The 16,921-nt window shown below is 49.1% G+C and overlaps 2 protein-coding genes across 3 annotated transcripts in view; both read left to right on the top strand.

The window, feature by feature from the left end:
• Positions 1-5,638: 5,638 nt before the first annotated feature.
• Positions 5,639-16,921, top strand: part of Glb1 (galactosidase beta 1) — a 74,422-nt gene continuing 63,139 nt past the window's right edge. Inside the window, exon 1 of the mRNA XM_005348039.3 lies at positions 5,639-5,816. Within this exon, the coding sequence (XP_005348096.1) occupies positions 5,742-5,816 (75 nt within the window). The 5' untranslated portion in view covers positions 5,639-5,741. The remainder of the gene's footprint in view (positions 5,817-16,921) is intronic.
• On the top strand, positions 5,742-11,103 carry Tmppe (transmembrane protein with metallophosphoesterase domain). 2 transcript variants are annotated; one of them, XM_005348038.3, is made up of 2 exons: positions 5,742-5,816; positions 8,266-11,103. In XM_005348038.3, exon 2 carries the CDS (start codon positions 8,376-8,378, stop codon positions 9,717-9,719), a length of 1,344 nt encoding a protein of 447 aa, XP_005348095.1. In that variant the 5' UTR covers positions 5,742-5,816; positions 8,266-8,375; the 3' UTR covers positions 9,720-11,103. The 2 variants fall into 2 exon arrangements, with proteins under 2 accessions (XP_005348095.1, XP_026635060.1); XM_026779259.1 differs by lacking the exon at positions 5,742-5,816 and adding an exon at positions 5,890-6,107.

Genomic DNA, 16,921 nt, shown 5'->3' on the forward strand with positions numbered 1-16,921 from the left:
GAAAACATTATTTTGAGTGAGGTAACCCAGACCCAGAAAGACAACTATCACATGTATTCACTCATAAGTGGTTTTTAAACATAAAGCAAAGAAAACCAGCCTACAAATCACAACCCCAGAGAACCTAGACAACAATGAGGACCCTAAAAGAGACATTTATCTACATGGGAAGTATCAAAAGAGAAGATCTCCTGAGTAAATTGGGAGCATGGGGACCTTGGGGGAGGGGTGAAGGGGGAGAGGGAGGGGAGCAGAGAAAAATGTACAGCTCAATAAATATCAATAAAAAAGATATACAGAAGAAAAGGAAATAACCCAGAGGCATAAGGTAGTAGATGAGATAATTTTTAAAAAGCTGGCTACCCAGGTGGTAGTGGCACATGCCTTTAACTTCAGCACTCAGAAGGCAGAAACAGGTGGATCTCTGTGAGTTCAAGGCCACCCTGGTATACAAGAGCTAGTTCTAGGACAGCCAGGGCTGTTACACAGAGAAACCCTGTCTTGAAAAACCAAAAAAGAAGAAGAAGGAAAAAAGCTAGCTAGAAACAAGCCAAGTTAACACAGGGCATTTATAATAAGAATAAGCCTGCGTGTGTGATTTACTTGGGAGCTGGATGGTGGCCCTTCCCCCGACAAAAGTCAAAAGAGTTAAAAAAAAAAAAAAACAAGCAACAGGTAAGAGAGGCTTTGATGGATCGGAAAGACTCGAACTAGTGATTAAGTCCAGGTACAGCAGACAAGGAAGCCTGCCTGGGTCATTCACAGACAAATGTGGCCAGTTTTTTGTGAAGGCAAATTCCCAGGGGAAAACTGAGAGAAAACTAAGAGCTGTCCTGGTAGCCCTTGGAAGCCTGTAAAGCCTGAAGGGTCCACCAGAGAGGTGGCCAGCAGGAACTGGCAGAGAAGCAGGTCTCACGAGGTGGGGACCATCCAGCGGCTCCACATTGGACTGCAGATTTATTTGTTCCCTGCTAATAACGTGCGGAGCTTCAGTCAAGGTTGGGGTTAGGTGAGCCTTAATTCGTGGTACCCCAAAGCACCAAAAACAGCAGGGGACGGATGTGGAAACAGGATGCTACAGATGACCAGGTTATGCTTGTCCCTTAGCACCATGTCTAAGAGTATGGTGTGTGTGGTCCTCAGTTGCTGGGGTGAGTGTCCTGCTGACCACATTCTGCACGCCACCGTTAGACCATTTTACCCAATCTTGTGTGGTTGGGGAAATGACAGCCTGCAAGGCGAGAGATTATTCATCTAAGATAAAGCCCTTTAAAATGTCAAGTGCGGACAATGGAGACTCCAGACAGCCCATGGTGAATGACCACAGATAATGGAGAGCAAAATAAGTATGCCCCTCCTGAGCCACTGTACCTAACATGCTCTTTTGACAAAACAGTCAATGTGATGGGATCTCTTCATGCTGTCTTGAACCATGTATGTGTGTGTGTGTGTGTGTGTGTGTGTGTGTGTGTGTGTGTAAAAAATCTTTTTAGCTACTGAATCCCAAGTCCACTTTATACTTGCTTGAATGAAGAAGAGTGGGCCTCAGGATTCTACCCTTAGTAAAAAATATATAATTGAAAAGACATCTAAAAGAACAATGAAAATCAATAGTTGTTAAAAACTGATCCAGGCATGTTGGCACACTCTAATCCCAGGACTCAGGAGGCAGAGGCAGGGGGAATGTCTGTGAGTTCCAGGCCACCCAAAGCTACATAGTGAGACCCTGTCTCAAACAAAAACCCCAAACAAACAAGAGCTTAAAATGAGCCAGGCATGGTGATTCATGCCTGTAATCCCAGCATGTGGGAGGCTGAGTACGGAGGATCAGCGTGAGTTCGAATCCAGCCCGAGTCATATGATGAGTTTTCAAATCTGTCTGGGATAGAGTGAGATTCTCTATGGGAGAAAAATAAATTTTAAAAAGTGGGTGCTTGTCTCCTCTCTATCTAGGGGCAGTCCTTTGTCCTCTGCCCCTTTTCCCTTGATCCCTTTCCCCTTTCCTCTATCTCCTGTCCCTACCCTCTGTCCCTCTGCAGCAAATGAATCTCCTTTGAGAACTTGGTCTGAGAATTTGGCCTTAGGGATCCTGTGCTGGCATTTTCCTTTCTGTGGGGCCAGCACAACGGCTCACTAGGTCAGGTCCTGCCAGCTCTGACAACCTGGGTTTGATCGCTGTGACCTACATGGTAGAAGAGAACTCACTACTGCAAGTTGCCCTCCGACCTTCACATGTGTGTTTGGCACGTATGGATCTACACACACACACACACACACATGCACACACACATGCACACACACATACACACACACATGCACGCAAATAAATGCATAAAGGCAACAATGTGGAATTCTTTTTGTCGTTTTTTAAGTGAGAAAGGGGACTGGAGAAAACTCAGCATTTGAAAGGTCTGACTGCTCTTGCAGAAGAGTAAGGTTCGAGTCTCAGCATCCACATGGAGGTATAAGCATCTGTAATTCCAGCTCTGGGGGATCTGACACCTTCATCTGGCCTTTGCAGGCAACAGACACACAAGTGGTGCACAGAAGACATACATGCAGGCAAATTACCTATGAAGTAATTTTAAACACGAGAAAAGGCACTCCCGGAAGCCACAGGCTGTTAGGTGAAAATCCCAGGAACGGGAGGATTAAAACCTTACAAGATGCTGGCCAGGAGGGCACCTAAGGACTTATAGTAAACACCATTGCCATTGTCGGTGGTTGCAGACCAGAGCTGGATGAGAAATCTTTATTGCCCAAACACTACATCCTCTAGTGGAAAGGCACAGAGACGTCAGGCTGGGGCAGAGCTGGAGGCTTCCTTTCTGATGACCGACATATGCAGTACCAGAAGGTACTATGCCGGCTGCTGAGAAAGATTGTTGCCATCAGTCCCGCTCAGTTGGAGATTCCCCCTCACCACCACAAGATATTTATTCTACTCGCAGTAATGTCATGACAGTTACGGGTACAATCAACTACTGACTGGTTGGATTTGAAGCCCCACTCACTGCAGAGGTCCTGTGTGTCAGGACCAAACCCTGTGGCTGGCTCGTCTAGTGGATGTGCGTTTGTGTCTACATCCAGCTGAGGTCCAGGGAAACTCTTTTTCTGGTACGGGTAGATGTGACTAGAGATTCATAACCAGTTGAGCTGGTGGGAATAAGACAGAACGTGACTGAAGAGGCGGTAGACCTGGAGGAAGGGGTGGAGGGTTGTGGTGCCACCATTTCCTTTTCACCAGAAAGCAGAAACTGCTGAGGGGACCAAACACTTCTTGGGTCTTGCAGCCATAGAACAAAATAAGCAAGGCAGTGACAGTTAGGTGCAATGTGACCATCATGGATCTGGGGAGAGGGTCACCAGACCCACCCTCACCTGGGATTCCCGCCACCACTCCTCCCTGCACCTGTCTGCTGATGATCTTGGGGAATGCTGAGTGCATAAGAAGAGGAAGGTTGAGGGGTCAAGACCCTGTGACACATTCCACAACCATGTGAGGGTGGTGTGTTTCTCTAATGTAGCTACTCTGAGTCACCCAGGCTCCCCTAATGAACCCCAGTAAAAATCAGTGATCTACCAAGCTGGACCTGGGTGGAACCATTTCTTTCCACTGGCTTTCACAGCAAGAGTCTTAACCTGCTGTGCCATCGCCCTGGCCCCAAGGAAAGTTTATTCTTGCACATTAAAATTTGAAGAAGCTGGGCAGTGGTAGCACACGCCTTTAATCCCAGCACTCAGGAGGCAGAGGCAGGCAGATCTCTGAGAGTGAGCCCAGCCTGGTCTACAGCCAGGACAGCCAGGGCTACACAGAGAAATCCTGTCTTAAAAAAAAAAAAGATTAAAGGAAGACTTTATTCAGCTGTTGAAATAAGGGTTGAAGCTGGGTGGTGGTGGTGCACACCTTTAATCCCAGCACTCAGAAGGCAGAGGCAGGCGGATCTCTGTGAGTTCAAGGCCAGCCTGGTCTACAAAAGCTAGTTCCAGGACAGGCTCCAAAGTTACAGAAAAACCCTGTCTTGAAAACCCCCCACCCCCCCCAAAAAAAAGGAAAAAGAAAAGAGAAGAAATAGGGGTTTGACACCATTGTAGTACGAGAGTGATCTAGCTGGTCCCCAAGCAGAGCATACAACTCTGAACATGCAGCCAGCATGTGAGTGAGGGGCTTCATGTGTGGAAAATTACTAAGAAGAGACATAGGGTCTAGGGATGTCTATCTAAAGTGACATGTAACCCAAGATAGCCTCTTATTTGTGACAATCCCACCTCGGCCTCTGTAGCATCATGATTACAAGGGGGAGACACGATACCACTCCCAGGATAGAACTAACTGTAATGGCCAAACTAGAGATCCGGGTGCGAAAATGACGAGGACTTTAAATGCTCATCTGTCAATCACGTAACTTATTTATTATCAAAATAGAATGTGAAAGTGGACACGGTGGTACACACCCTTAATCAAGACCAGCCTGTTCCACATAGAGAGTTTCAGGGCAGCCAGAGCTACATAATAGAGATCCTGTCTTATATAACCCAAACACAACAACAACAACTGTAGTAAGTTTGAGGACAGTCTGTACTACTTGAGATCCTGTTTTTAAAAACTTAAATTTAAAAACCAGCTTTATTTAGGCTATTTATTTATTCATATACATATATATATAGTGTATATTTCTGTATATATGTTCATGGGTGTGTTTATGTGTGTCCATGAGTGTGTGCCATGGTGTACATGTGAAGGTCAGAGGATGCATAGTGAGAAGCTGTTTCAGATAAATTAATTAATTAATTAATAATAAAAGCACAAAGAAATAAAGAAATAAACAAACTAGGGATTTGGGGTATGGCCCAACAGTAGAGAACTTGCCTATCATTAATGAGGACCTGTGACCACCCGCAGCACTGCAAAAATAAATAGATAAATAAAAATGAGACGGTGCTTAAAATAAATGAATATTGCTAGAAAAGACAACTAATTAAAGCTGGAAAATCCTATGTCTGCACATTTAAATCAACTTCACTTAAACCAGGGGAGGTGGCACATGACTAATTCCAGTAAACGGGAGGTAGTAGACCAGAAGTTACCGGCGGGAAGTGGTGCTGTTCTTACCACTAAAATTCAAGGCAGCCTGAGGCTGGCAGTTGAAAATAACTTCACCCTAGCTGAGTCACACTTAGAATTCCTCAGAAACCTAGCGCAGCGCTTCTCCAACTTTAGCGTGCACTGAAACTCAGAGCTGGGTCCTGTCCTAGAGTCTGTGTGTGTCAGGGCACGGGTGCTGGGGACCAGAGTGCGCCTTTTCCAGGTTTTAGTTGCCTGGCCTGTGGACCACACCTTGTGAGGGTTAGATCACGTGCTAGGGTCTACCGGGCTAGGCTTCTACTGCCCGGAGCACCAAGAACTGGCTGTTTTCTTTTTCCCTGTCCAGCTCCTTCCTGGTAGCCGGGACAGCCTGAAGGCCCTCGTGGATCACCAACCCTTGTGCTTAACCAAGGCTGATTTAGGGGAGCTGCCATTCAGATGCGGGAAATGATTAAACAACAGCTGCTTCGGAGTCACGTGGCCAGGAGAGGCTGGGTCTCCACCTCAAGCCAAGAGCCCCGGGGCGGAGCGGGGCGGAGCTGGGGGCGGGTCCTCCTGGGGCGGGTCCAGGCTGAGGGTCCTCAGCCCCCCGGGAGGTGCAGCGGCTGGCCAGGGCGCCCCCGGCCGAGTGGAGAGATCCCTCCCGATCGCCGTCATGTTCCGGGTCCCGCTGTGCTCGCTGCTCCTGCTATCGGCGCCGCTGCTGCTGGGCGCTGCGCACCGTGTCTATGTAAGTCTTCGGTGCCACCGCGCGGGGACGCTCCGCCGCTGGGAAGCGACCAGAGGCCGAGGAGAGCCGTGGCTCTGCAAAGCGGGAATCTGGGGGACCTTCGGTCACCCCTCGGAGCAGGCAGGCCGCCGAGGCGCAGGCAGTGGCCAGGCCTCCCGTAGGGGGCGGACTGGCGGCCGGGCGGGGCGCGCGTCCTTCCTGGTTGCTGGCGCGCGTGGGTTCCGCTGCGGCTGTGTCCTGCTCGCGGACTTGCTTCCCCGTTTGTGCAACGCGATCGAGGGCTAGGTTGAGGTGCGCCCGCAGCTTTCCAGCTTCGGTTTCTGGGGAGAGGGGCTACAGGCTGCCCGGGAGGGCTGCGGGAGGGCTCCGCGGGCCGTGGCGCGGAGTGCGATCTTTGCGGAGTTCGGGCTTCACGGAGCGCTCCGGAAGGAGAAAAATGGGGTCAGGAGAGGCTCCTGCAGTGGGGTCACAGAAATATTTGCTTTTTCCCTTCTCAAATATCTTGTCCGCTTCTCGCTAGCCACCTGCTGGCTGCTTTTAGTTTGGGGTGTTTCATCACCTTGCTGGAAGCCTTTCCTCTTTTAGGATGGAGGGTGGGAAGAGGCAAACTGCCTCAGGCGAGATCTCGGCGGCGTGGGGGGGGGCGCGGGGAGTGGCTGGGGTGCGTTGGACACGCACCTGGGGAGGTCCGCACCGAACCTGTGAAGAGGACAGTACGAGGTAGAACGCGGCTGCGGCTTCTTTGCACTTTGAGCGAATAAGCGTGGGGCCCTCCATATGGACTGAGTCGGAGCGAGGGGCGGGGGTAAGTTAAAGTGCAAGTTAGTAGACTTTGAGCATTGTAAAAATTACATTCTTGGAAATGGCACACGTTTATCTAAAACCAGAAGTGAAACTTTAAGATTTTGGAAAATAGTTGCTGAGACTGCTTTCATTTACTGCTAGTTGAGTGTGCCTGCTGCTCCAGCCAAGCTTGCCGCCCTTGAGAACCAGTGAGCCTAGGTTGATGGCAGCCGGTAGGGTAGAGGGCGGAACTCTTTTAGTACCAGTAAGGGCGGGAGATAAGGATTTATGGAGGTCATCAGTCATCTGTAAATCACCAGGTGAGAAGTAGGAGATGCCAGGTAAGATGCCCTGGGAGAGGCCCCTGCAGAGGCTGCTGTCTCATCGGAATCGAGGTACCCTCTTGACCTGTTAGACTAGAGCCAAAGGAAAAGAACAGTCGACAGCTTTCATTTTTTTTATTTTTTTATTTTTTTGCATTTGCAACATTAATTCTCAACTTTAGGCCTAGATGATGAGTTAAAATGTGTACTTTCTTTTTCTGTTTTTGTTTTTTTGCAAACAGGGTTTCTTTGTGTAGCCCTGGCTGTCCTGGAACTTACTCTGTAGACCAGGATGACCTCGAACTCAGAGATCTGCCTGGCTCTGCTTCCCAGAGCCATAAAATGTGTACTTTCTTAAGAAGCCATAAATCAGTTGAACAAAATACATTGTATGAAAAAAGTATCTCAGAGTTTTCAGACAGGGTTGTAGTTAGTCTGTTCTATTGTTTTTAATGACAGGGTTTCGTGAAGCCCAAGCTGGCCTCTAACTTGATGTGTAGTCAGACATAGCCTTGAACTTCGGATCCTTCTGCCCTCACCTCTCAAATGCCGGGACCAGAGGTGTGCACCACCATGCCTGCTTATGTGGTGCTGAGGATGGGACCCAGGGCTTTGTTCGTGCTCCTCACTCTACCAACTCCTCAGCTACACCCCATCCCCAGAGCTCAGCGTTTTCTGTTGAACTTGGCAGTCTGCAGGGAACTCACATGTTGGTGGTCTTTGCAAAACTCTATTGTGCACTCACTGGAAGAGAGAACGGCAAGGCAGTGACGGTTTAATATTGTTACGAGAGTGGTTTTGACTCCACGCTGACAACTGATCGTTTAGAATGTTTCTCCTATTATTCAGAAAAGGCAACAATTCATACCCCTTGAGGGGAACCTTTAAAATACGAAGCACTGTTAAGAGGATGGAAACTGAGGCCTGGCTGGTAGGATGCCTGTGGAGCATGCAGGAAGCCTTCCATTCCATCCTCAGAACCACATAAACCACCTGCCTGTGGTAGAGCACACTGTAATCCCAGCACTTGTTAGGTGAAAGGAGGAGGATCAGAAGTTCAAGGAATACTTGGCTACTTGATGGCTTCTTGGCCAGCTTGGCCTACACGAGGCCTGTCACGAAAGAACAGAAAGATGGAAAGAGCAAACTAAAACTGTCCATCACGTGTCCTGTCATGATTGTGGCATATTTTAATAAGGAAGCATAGCAAGCAACTGGTATTTGAGTGGCTTGGATCTGAGGCAGGCAGGAGCTGTGGGAGTGGTCTCTGGTCCTTTACTGAATGGGGACAAGAATGTTTTAATGATCTTTCCCATAAAGCTGATGCCAGTTCCTGGTTGCAGGCGGAGCTGATCTGGAAGTCTCTCATTGGCCACTGTCCTTTCTAAAGAAGTCACTTGCCTTCCAGAGTCCACCTGCCTGAGCTGCTGGGGACCCTTCGTGAGCTGAGAGAATGGCCCTCTTCAGGCAGCTGTCCCTGGGTTCCAAGGCTGCCCTGGCGGCAGCCACTGTCTTCGTGTCCATGATCCTCTCCCGCTCCTTTCTGGCTGAGGCCCTTGAGCTCCAGGCCTGGCGCTGGCTGTTCCGCCTGCAGCTGGCCCTGTTTGTCAACTCACTCATGCTCATTGGTTCCTTGTACATCTGGCGGAGCACCGTAAGCAACCTCAGCCATTCCCCTGCCATGGAATCGACCTGTTTCCAGCTTTGGAAGCTAGTTGTCATGGCATTCCTGGCCCTGGCACATTCCAGTTTCTTCACCATGCTCTTCTTGGTGGCCGAGGAACCTTACGTGTTTTCCTTAGCAGCCTACTCCTGCCTGGGTGCTTACATCATCATGGTTTTCTTTCTTTGTATCTTGAACGCCATGGAGCAGGCCTACCAGTTCTTAGCCTGGCGCAGCGGTAGGGTGGTGGGCAGCCTTGACAAGACAAGGCACCTGGTGCTCAGGCCTGCCCTGGCGGTGGCAGTGACAGCTGTGCTCAGTACCATTGGCCTTCTGAACGCTGCCCAGCCCCCAGTGGTGAAAACCGTGGAGGTGCCCATCCATCAGCTACCCCCCTCTTTGAATAACCTCAAGATAGTGCTCCTTTCGGACATTCACTTGGGGCCCACGGTGGGCAGGACCAAGATGGAGATGTTTGTGAGGATGGTGAACACGCTGGAGCCAGACATCACAGTGATTGTGGGGGACCTCTCCGATTCGGAAGCCTCCATCCTGCAGACGGCAGTTGCTCCTTTGAGCCAGCTCCGTTCCCGTCTTGGCACCTATTTCGTCACGGGTAACCACGAATACTACACGTCAGATGTCAGCAACTGGTTCACCCTGCTGGAATCCTTGCGTGTTCGGCCCCTGCATAATGAGAACGTGAAGATTTCCGCCCCCAGGGACCAGGACGGCCGTGGGGCCGACACGGAGTGGATCTGCTTGGCGGGCGTCGATGACATAGAGGCAGACATCCTTCACTACTCGGGCCATGGCATGGACCTTGACAAGGCTCTGGAGGGCTGCAGCCCGGATGATGCTACCATCTTGCTGGCTCACCAGCCTCTGGCTGCCAAGAGGGCCCTCCAGGCACGGCCAGATATAAACTTGATCCTTTCCGGACACACTCACGCAGGGCAGATCTTCCCCTGGAATGTTGCAGCCTATCTCCTGAACCCTTTCTTTGCTGGTCTCTACCAAGTGGGCCAGGCTACATTTGTGTACGTCAGTCCGGGCACAGCCTACTATGGGATACCCATGAGGTTGGGGAGCAGGGCAGAAATCACAGAACTCATCCTGTGGCGGGCTCCCTAAGCCTGCCCCAGCGGCCCTGCCCTGCCTTGTCCTTGCTCAGCACCTTCGTCCATCTCCTGCTCCTGCCCATCCTTGCCAGCACCCTTTGGCCCCAGCCTGCTGGGATCAGTGATTTGCAGTGGGGCTGCCTGGCAAGTTCAGGCTGGTTAAACCCTTTAGAAAATCCATTGCTTTTTGGTAGTTCACCTGTGAGTCCACTCGGCCACGTAAATGTGAACACGCGTTTGTTTTCCAGCTGCGGGAGAGAAGGGCCCTTGTGCAGAGGGTGGGGTGGTGGGAAAGGACACCTCTTGCTCAGACTCAGGGAGGAACAAGAACACTTGTCTTCTGTGGGTTTAACCCTGGTTAGGACTTGGGTGGATTCTGACATTTCTTGGTCTAGAGACAGTTGGTTTGGGGAGGGACCAGGTTGAGGTCAGGTGACCTTCCCTCCTCTGTGCATCGAGTTCACCTTTGTTGACATCAGCAGAACACACAGGGCCCTTCCCGTCTGGACCTTGAGGGGTTCAGATTGCTTGGCTTGGTGGCTGGAGAAGCAGTCATGGGAGTTCTGGTGGGTGATGACTCCGCGATTTCTTGAGATCTCCGCGGCTCTGAATCCTGCTTCTGTGTCCTCTTGGATACAGAAACTAAGGATATTAAGGACAGGCTGCTTTAGTGTTCAGGGAAAGGAAGGGACACGGGATGTGATGGGGTGTGTTTGAAGGCTGGAGGTGTGGCACGGTACCAGAGCGCTTGTCTAGTTGGAACTCAAATGTGCCCTACTTTGAGTTACAAAACAAAACTGTATGTAAGGTAGAGAGAGAGGGAGAGTGTGTGTGTGTGTGTGTGTGTGTGTGCGTGCACATGTGCATACACACATACATACAAAGGGGGAGCTAAGTCCTTCTGAAAGTTTTATGGCCTGATGGTTAAGTAGCTTTGTTGGTCATGGTGAATGCAGGATTCTAAGCACAGATAAACATTAAACAAGGCCCTAGAGCTCCATGTTCCCCTCAGTGGTTTGCGTGTTTGAGGCTGGCTTCAGTTCATTCATGGCTAGATCGGGGGAGGCCGTCTGTTGAATGAGTCAGGAGCTTGGAACCACCCCACCCCCACCACCCATTACCCCAGGTTTGGGTCTTTTTTTTTTTTTGTGAGAAGCTGAGGTTTCTTGACCACCCATAGGAAAACTGAAGCCAATATGGTTGTGATCCAGCTCTGCCCCTGCAGGTTCCTTCAGGCCCTGGCTACGAAAGGTCTTACCTGATGGGGGAATTCAAATCCCTCTACCCTGGCCTTTGTCCACAGAAGCACACGGTCATCCCTAGGATTTCTAGACCCACAAGAAAAACAAAGTGGGTCTGGAGAGATGGCTTAGGGGTTAAGAGCACTGGCTGCTCTTCCAGAGGTTCCCAGCAACCATATGGTGGTTCACAACCATTTATAATAAGATCTGGTGCCCTCCTCTGGCCTGCAGGAAGAACACTGTATACATAATAAATCTTAAAAAAAAAAGAAAAGAAAGAAAAGAGACAAATGGAGCTATATGTGCACTGCCTAGAATTCTTGGTCTAGCCTTTGCCAGGGGCGAGAGAGAGACTTTGTTCTTTTTATAGCGGAAAGCCATTAAGATGTGCTCAGGACCATCTGGGTAGCTTAAACTCAGGGCTGAGAGGCCTCTGGAAGGAGATGCAGACAGATGCCCTCTGCCTGGAGAGGAGCTTCCTGCCTCTTATGAGGGAAAGTTGATGAATAACAGTGAGTGACCGTTTCTCCTAGATTCTTGGCTTTCTTCAGCCCCGAAATGGGTGTAATTCTTGTATCTACCTCAAGGCTGCTTTGCTGGAAAAGTGTGGGCACTTAGTGCTCGTCAGAGGCCTGCTGAGGAGTGTGCCTGGAGAGTCTCTGGAGCAGCCAGGCCTGGGGCCTGTCAGTGGGTGGCACGCTGCCCACCAACCGAGTCCAGATGTCCATGTGGTACCTACTGAGAGCTCCTTCCTATCATGTGCCGAGTGTACTGTGCACACTTGCTTTGCCATCCCTGTCTTCTTCATCTTCTTGTCCTTCTGGTGTGACAGGGTCTGGGGGGTACAGGAGGCTACTCAAGCATCTTTGACTCCCAGCAGATAAGGCATTGACGGTGGACCATTAGTTTTTAAAAACATTATACACCTGTAGCCCCAGTACTCAGTGGGTGGAGACGGGACAATTAGAAGGTTCAAAGCTACTAGTGAGCATGAGGCCATCCTGGGCTACACGAGACCCTGTCTTGAAGAAAAGAGAGAGAGAGAGAGAGAGAAGAGAGAGAGAGAGAGAGAGAGAGAGAGAGAGAGAGAGAGAAATAGCTTTGTCCACGAAACTGTGACAGTCTCGTCCCCCTCCCACCTCTCACAGGATTTCAGTGCCCTGGGAGAGACTTTGTAAAAACCACGATTTATTATTGATGGGATCCTAGGAGAGGCCACCACTCAGCCCCAGCTCTTCCAGACCTGCTGGGCACCACCCCTCCACCCTCCATCCTCACGAAGGTCGCTTTGTTCTCCATTTCTGGCGACTCGATCCCTTTTGGGATCGTGACCGGCCTCTCTGTTCTGCTTTTCACCAGAGTGATTTTGACATCTTGTGCCACGGGGAGCTAGCTCTTCGACTGTCCCCATTCTTGTTATTTTTACTGGTCCCGTGATCTCTGGGTCTTTCTCTTCAGGGCCCTATACTAGGCTTGATGAAGTTATCTTTGGCCACCCTGGGTCTCATGGTTGATACCATCGCCTTGTGGCCCGTGTGCATGTCATCCATTCTGATCTTTGTTTTTTTCTTTGATGCGCAGGGTCTTGCCATGTATGCCAGATGGTCTTCAACTTACAGCTATCCTCCTGCCTCTGCCTCCCAAGAGCTGGATGCCAGGCATGTGTCACCACCCCTGGCTCCTTCATCCTAACTCTCTGTTTCACCAAACTTTCCTGTTAACAGAGGGGGTGGGATTACAGCTCAATGGTAGAGAACTTGCCTTGCGAGTGTGAGGCCCTGGGCTCAGTCTCAGGATCAGCAGAGAAAGGAAAAGTTGTGATCAGAGCCAGTGAGGTGGCTCAGCGGTGACAGCCCCCCAAAACCTGACTTCAGTTCCTTCCCTGGAACCACAGAGCGGTCCTCTGACCTCCCCATGTATGTTGTGCCTGGTGTGTGTCCACACTTAACACAAAGATTACATGGCACACACACAGTAATAGGAATAGAATGATTCTCTAAAGAGATGAGATTGCCCGCTCTTCTGAAGATCTTGTTTCCTTATAGGAGGGAAACAGCTAGTCTGTTCTCCTCAGCTCTTCTCTCTCCTCCTGCTCTGGTCATAATAGATTATTTCCTTCTTCACTTCCTTCATGCCTCCGGGTTCTGCAGCATGCCTGGGTCACAGGTGTTTGTGGAACTTCCTCCTTCCCTCCCTGACTGGTCTCACTGAGGAGCCCGCTGCCCTGAACTTCACCCTCTTCCTGCCTCAGCCCCTTGACTCTCGGGATTACAGACATGTGTTACCATGTCCATTCTCTTACCGTCATCTTTATTTCTGGGGTACCAGTTGCAGTGTCCCCCCTTCCTTTCTAAATTCAGTCGTTGGAGTGTAGCTAAGGGTTTGTTGATTGTGTTGTTGCCAAATATCTATTTTACTTTTCCTTTTGTCTGTTTTTTTTTCTGGTTATTATTTCATTAATCTCTGTTCTTGTGTTTGTTTTGGTTTCGTTGTTGTTTGTTTGTTTTGGAGACAGGGTCTCAATAGGTATCCCTGGCTGGCCTAAAACTCCAGGAGATCCTCCTGCCTCTATCTCCTGAGGGCTGGAATGAAAGGCATGCACAACCATGCCCAGTTCTTTCTCTGATTTCTCAAGGAACTATCTTTTTACAATTTTTTTTTTGTTTGAAACAAAGTCTGAATAAGTTCCATATGTTGTGTGTGCTGTGTATGTTGTGCGTGCTATGTCTCTTTAAGTATGAAACATTCCTCTTACACATGTATGCACAAAGAAGTAGATGAAAATAATTGAGGGCATTTTTATTTAATTTTTTTTTTTTTTTGGTTTTTTGTGTGGTTTATTTTGTTTGGTTTGGTTTTTCAAGACAGGATTTCTCTGTGTAACCCTGGCTGTCCCGGAACTCACTCTGTAGGCCAGGCTGGCCTCAAAATCACAGAGATCCACCTACCTCTGCCTCCCGAATGCTGGGATTAAATGCGTGTACCACCACCACCTGACTATGTAATGTATATTTTAAAATTAATTTGTATGTGTGTATACAAGTGTGTGTTCATGTGCGTATATAAGTGTGTGTTCGTGTTTGTGTATACAAGTGTGTGTTCGTGTGTGTATACAAGTGTGTGTTCGTGTGTGTGTATACAAGTGTGTGTTCGTGTGTGTGTATACAGTGCTGATACGGAAGTCAGAGGGCAGCTTGCAGAAGGTAGTTCTCTCCTACCGTGTGGGTCTCTGGAATTTTTTAACTTGATGCCACGCGCCTTTACTCAACCTTTTTTTTTTTTAAGATTTGTTTTTATTTCTAATCATGTGTAGGTCTTCGTGTCTTACACGTGGGCGTGTGCACATGAGTGCTGGTGCCTGAGGAAGCCAAAGGCCTGGAGCTGGAATTAAAAATGATTTTGAGTTGCCCGACTCGGGTCCTCACTGAGCCCTTTCTCCAGCTTCCTAGTTTTATTTTTTAAAACTATACATTTGTCTCTTCATTTCCCCGCTGAGATTAAGCTGATCACTGGTCAGGAGTGCAGGAAGGTCAGGATCCAGACCGAAGGTGCTCATTGCTCTCTGTGTCCTCCCTCTTGCTGTCCTCTGCCCCACTCCCATAGCGCTGTCGTCTTTTTACCCAGACCTTTGAAATGTGAAAAAAAAGAAGTTTTAACACAAGACGTATATGAATAAACAAAATTAATAAATAGAGATGTGGAGTAGAGCAGGTATCTGTAAATCTGTCCCTTGGGGTATTGTCACCATGGACCTCAGTTGCTGCTCTTCCCCAGTCTGTGGGAAGTGATGTACGGACCACAGCAGCCTCTGAGCCTCTGGTCAGCTGGAATCACGGTAGGCTTTCTCTTTGACCTTAAGGGACTATAGAAGCCTTAGGTATGCAAAGCCCTCCCAGCCACCTCCCCTCCCTTTCCACAGCCCTGGGTTGCTAGTGGATAGCTGGATTTTTCCAACCTGGAGCTGAGGTGTCCCTGCCCGGAGCTCCACAGGCCCCTAGGGTGAGTTGACAGGGCTTGTGGAGATAGGAATTTCCCAGCTTTCTCCCAAAAGACCTGGAGGCCAAGTTGTGACCCTTCATAATGACCCTTCACCTGTGATGTCACCAAGCTGCTTTTACTCTTTGTTCAAGTCCAGGAAACGTGCACAAGGGATGCAGATATCCATTCATTTTTACCCCGATGACTAGAACTCTTGGAGGAGATGTTCAAGTTACCCGTTGATGCCTGTACTATTACTGTTAATGTTTTGTTTTGTTTTGATGCTGATAACTGAAATAAGAAACCCACACTGGTCACTATTGGACTCTTGAGGAGGACTGGCCTAAGGGTGTTTTGTGTGTACTACCTTTTTTAAATCTCCAATATTTGTGCATTCATTACGTGTATGGTAGGGGCGGGGACTTGAGGGAGCCTGAACATCCAGTATGGTTGCTTGGAATTACGTTTTGTGTCATATTCCTGTGGTTGTAATCTTTGTAAACACTGATGCCACTGCACCCTGCAAGTGTGAAATAAAAATGTCTCACTCCTGATGCCTTTTCAGTCTCTGTTCATTCAGAAGGAGTTGCATTGTACTCCGGGCAATCGGAGGAGTTTTCTGACTACTAGAAGTTAGCTCCGTTTTCCCTTTTCCTCCTTTGCTTTCTTCTTCCTTCTCCCCTCTTCCCTTCTGCCTCCTCGTTTTAAAAAGATTTTATTATTTATTTGCATGTGTGTGTCTATGTGAGTTTATATGCACCCTGTGTGCAGGAGGCCAGAGGAAGGCGTAGGATCCTCTAGAGCTGGAATTACAGGCAGTGGGCTGTGTGATGTGGGCGCCCGCTGGGAGCTGTACTGGGGCCTCTGTGAGCGGTAAATGTTCTCTTTGCCCCAGAACCACCTCCCCCGCTGTCCTCCCGTTTTCTGTTACCCTTCCATGTGTCAGTGGTGCCCTGGCTCAGGAAGTCCAGAGGAAGCTGGTTGTTGAGGTTGGACCTTCATGGGGTCCTTCAGTGTTGAGAGGGACTGATTGCTGTGGGACCACAAAGTGCATTTTCCTTGGCAGTGACGGTTATAAATGACCGGAGGCTGGGCAGTGGTGGCGCATACCTTCAGTCCCACACTGGGGAGGCAGAGGGAGGCAGATCTTTTGAGTTTGAGGCCAACCTGGTCTATAGAGTGTATTTCAGGACAGCCAGGACTATACAGAGAAACCTTGTCTCAAAAAACAGCCCCCCCAAATAAAAAGACAAAAAGAAATGACTGTGTTGTTTAGATCCCCTACCTCTGCTCTTGGCCTTACTGCTCCTTTGAGAATTACCCCCTTCCCTGGGTCCAAACAACATGATGTCGTTCATGTATTGGATGAACAGGACAGTCTTTATATGAGTTATTTTTTCCTTTTCTTTTTTTTTCTTTTTTGTTTTTTTTTGGGGGGGGCAGGGTATGTAGCCCTGGCTGAACTGTCCTGGAACTCGCTCTGTAGACCAGGCTGGCCTTGAGCTCTCAGAGCTGTGCCCGCCTCTGTCTCTGGAATGCTGGGACTAAAGGTGAGTTCCACCACACCCAGCTTAAGTTACTTTTCTTATTGCTGTGACAAAAGACCTGGCAAAGGCAATTTATGGAGCAAAGGTTTGCTGGGGCTCACTTATTAAAAATTATTACATCTATTTGTATGTGTATGCATGCATGTATGTCCATGTGCACATGCTACACACGTGTGGAGATCACAGAACACCTTTCAGGAGTCAGTTTTTCCCACCATGTGAGTCACAGTTGAAGGAGCCGCAGTCCGTCCTGGGGGGAGGCATGCTGAGGTGTGGTGGTCACACTGTGTGAGCAGTCAGGAGGTAGAATTGGCTTGCTATACCTTAAGGCCTGCCCACAGTGACAGGCTTCTCCAGCAAGGGCTGACTTTCAAAATGTTCCCCAACCTTCTAAAACAGTGCCATTGTCTGGAGAGCAGATGTTTGGACTGGGTGCCATTGTCTGGAGA

Source organism: Microtus ochrogaster, chromosome 5 (genome assembly GCF_000317375.1).
Source record: "Microtus ochrogaster isolate Prairie Vole_2 chromosome 5, MicOch1.0, whole genome shotgun sequence".
In the NCBI taxonomy this organism is placed as follows: Eukaryota; Metazoa; Chordata; class Mammalia; order Rodentia; family Cricetidae; genus Microtus; species Microtus ochrogaster.

Bases quoted from the DNA above. Each gene is read 5' to 3' on its own strand.
- Tmppe (XM_005348038.3), top strand. From the start codon at position 8,376: ATGGCCCTCTTCAGGCAGCTGTCCCTGGGTTCCAAGGCTGCCCTGGCG.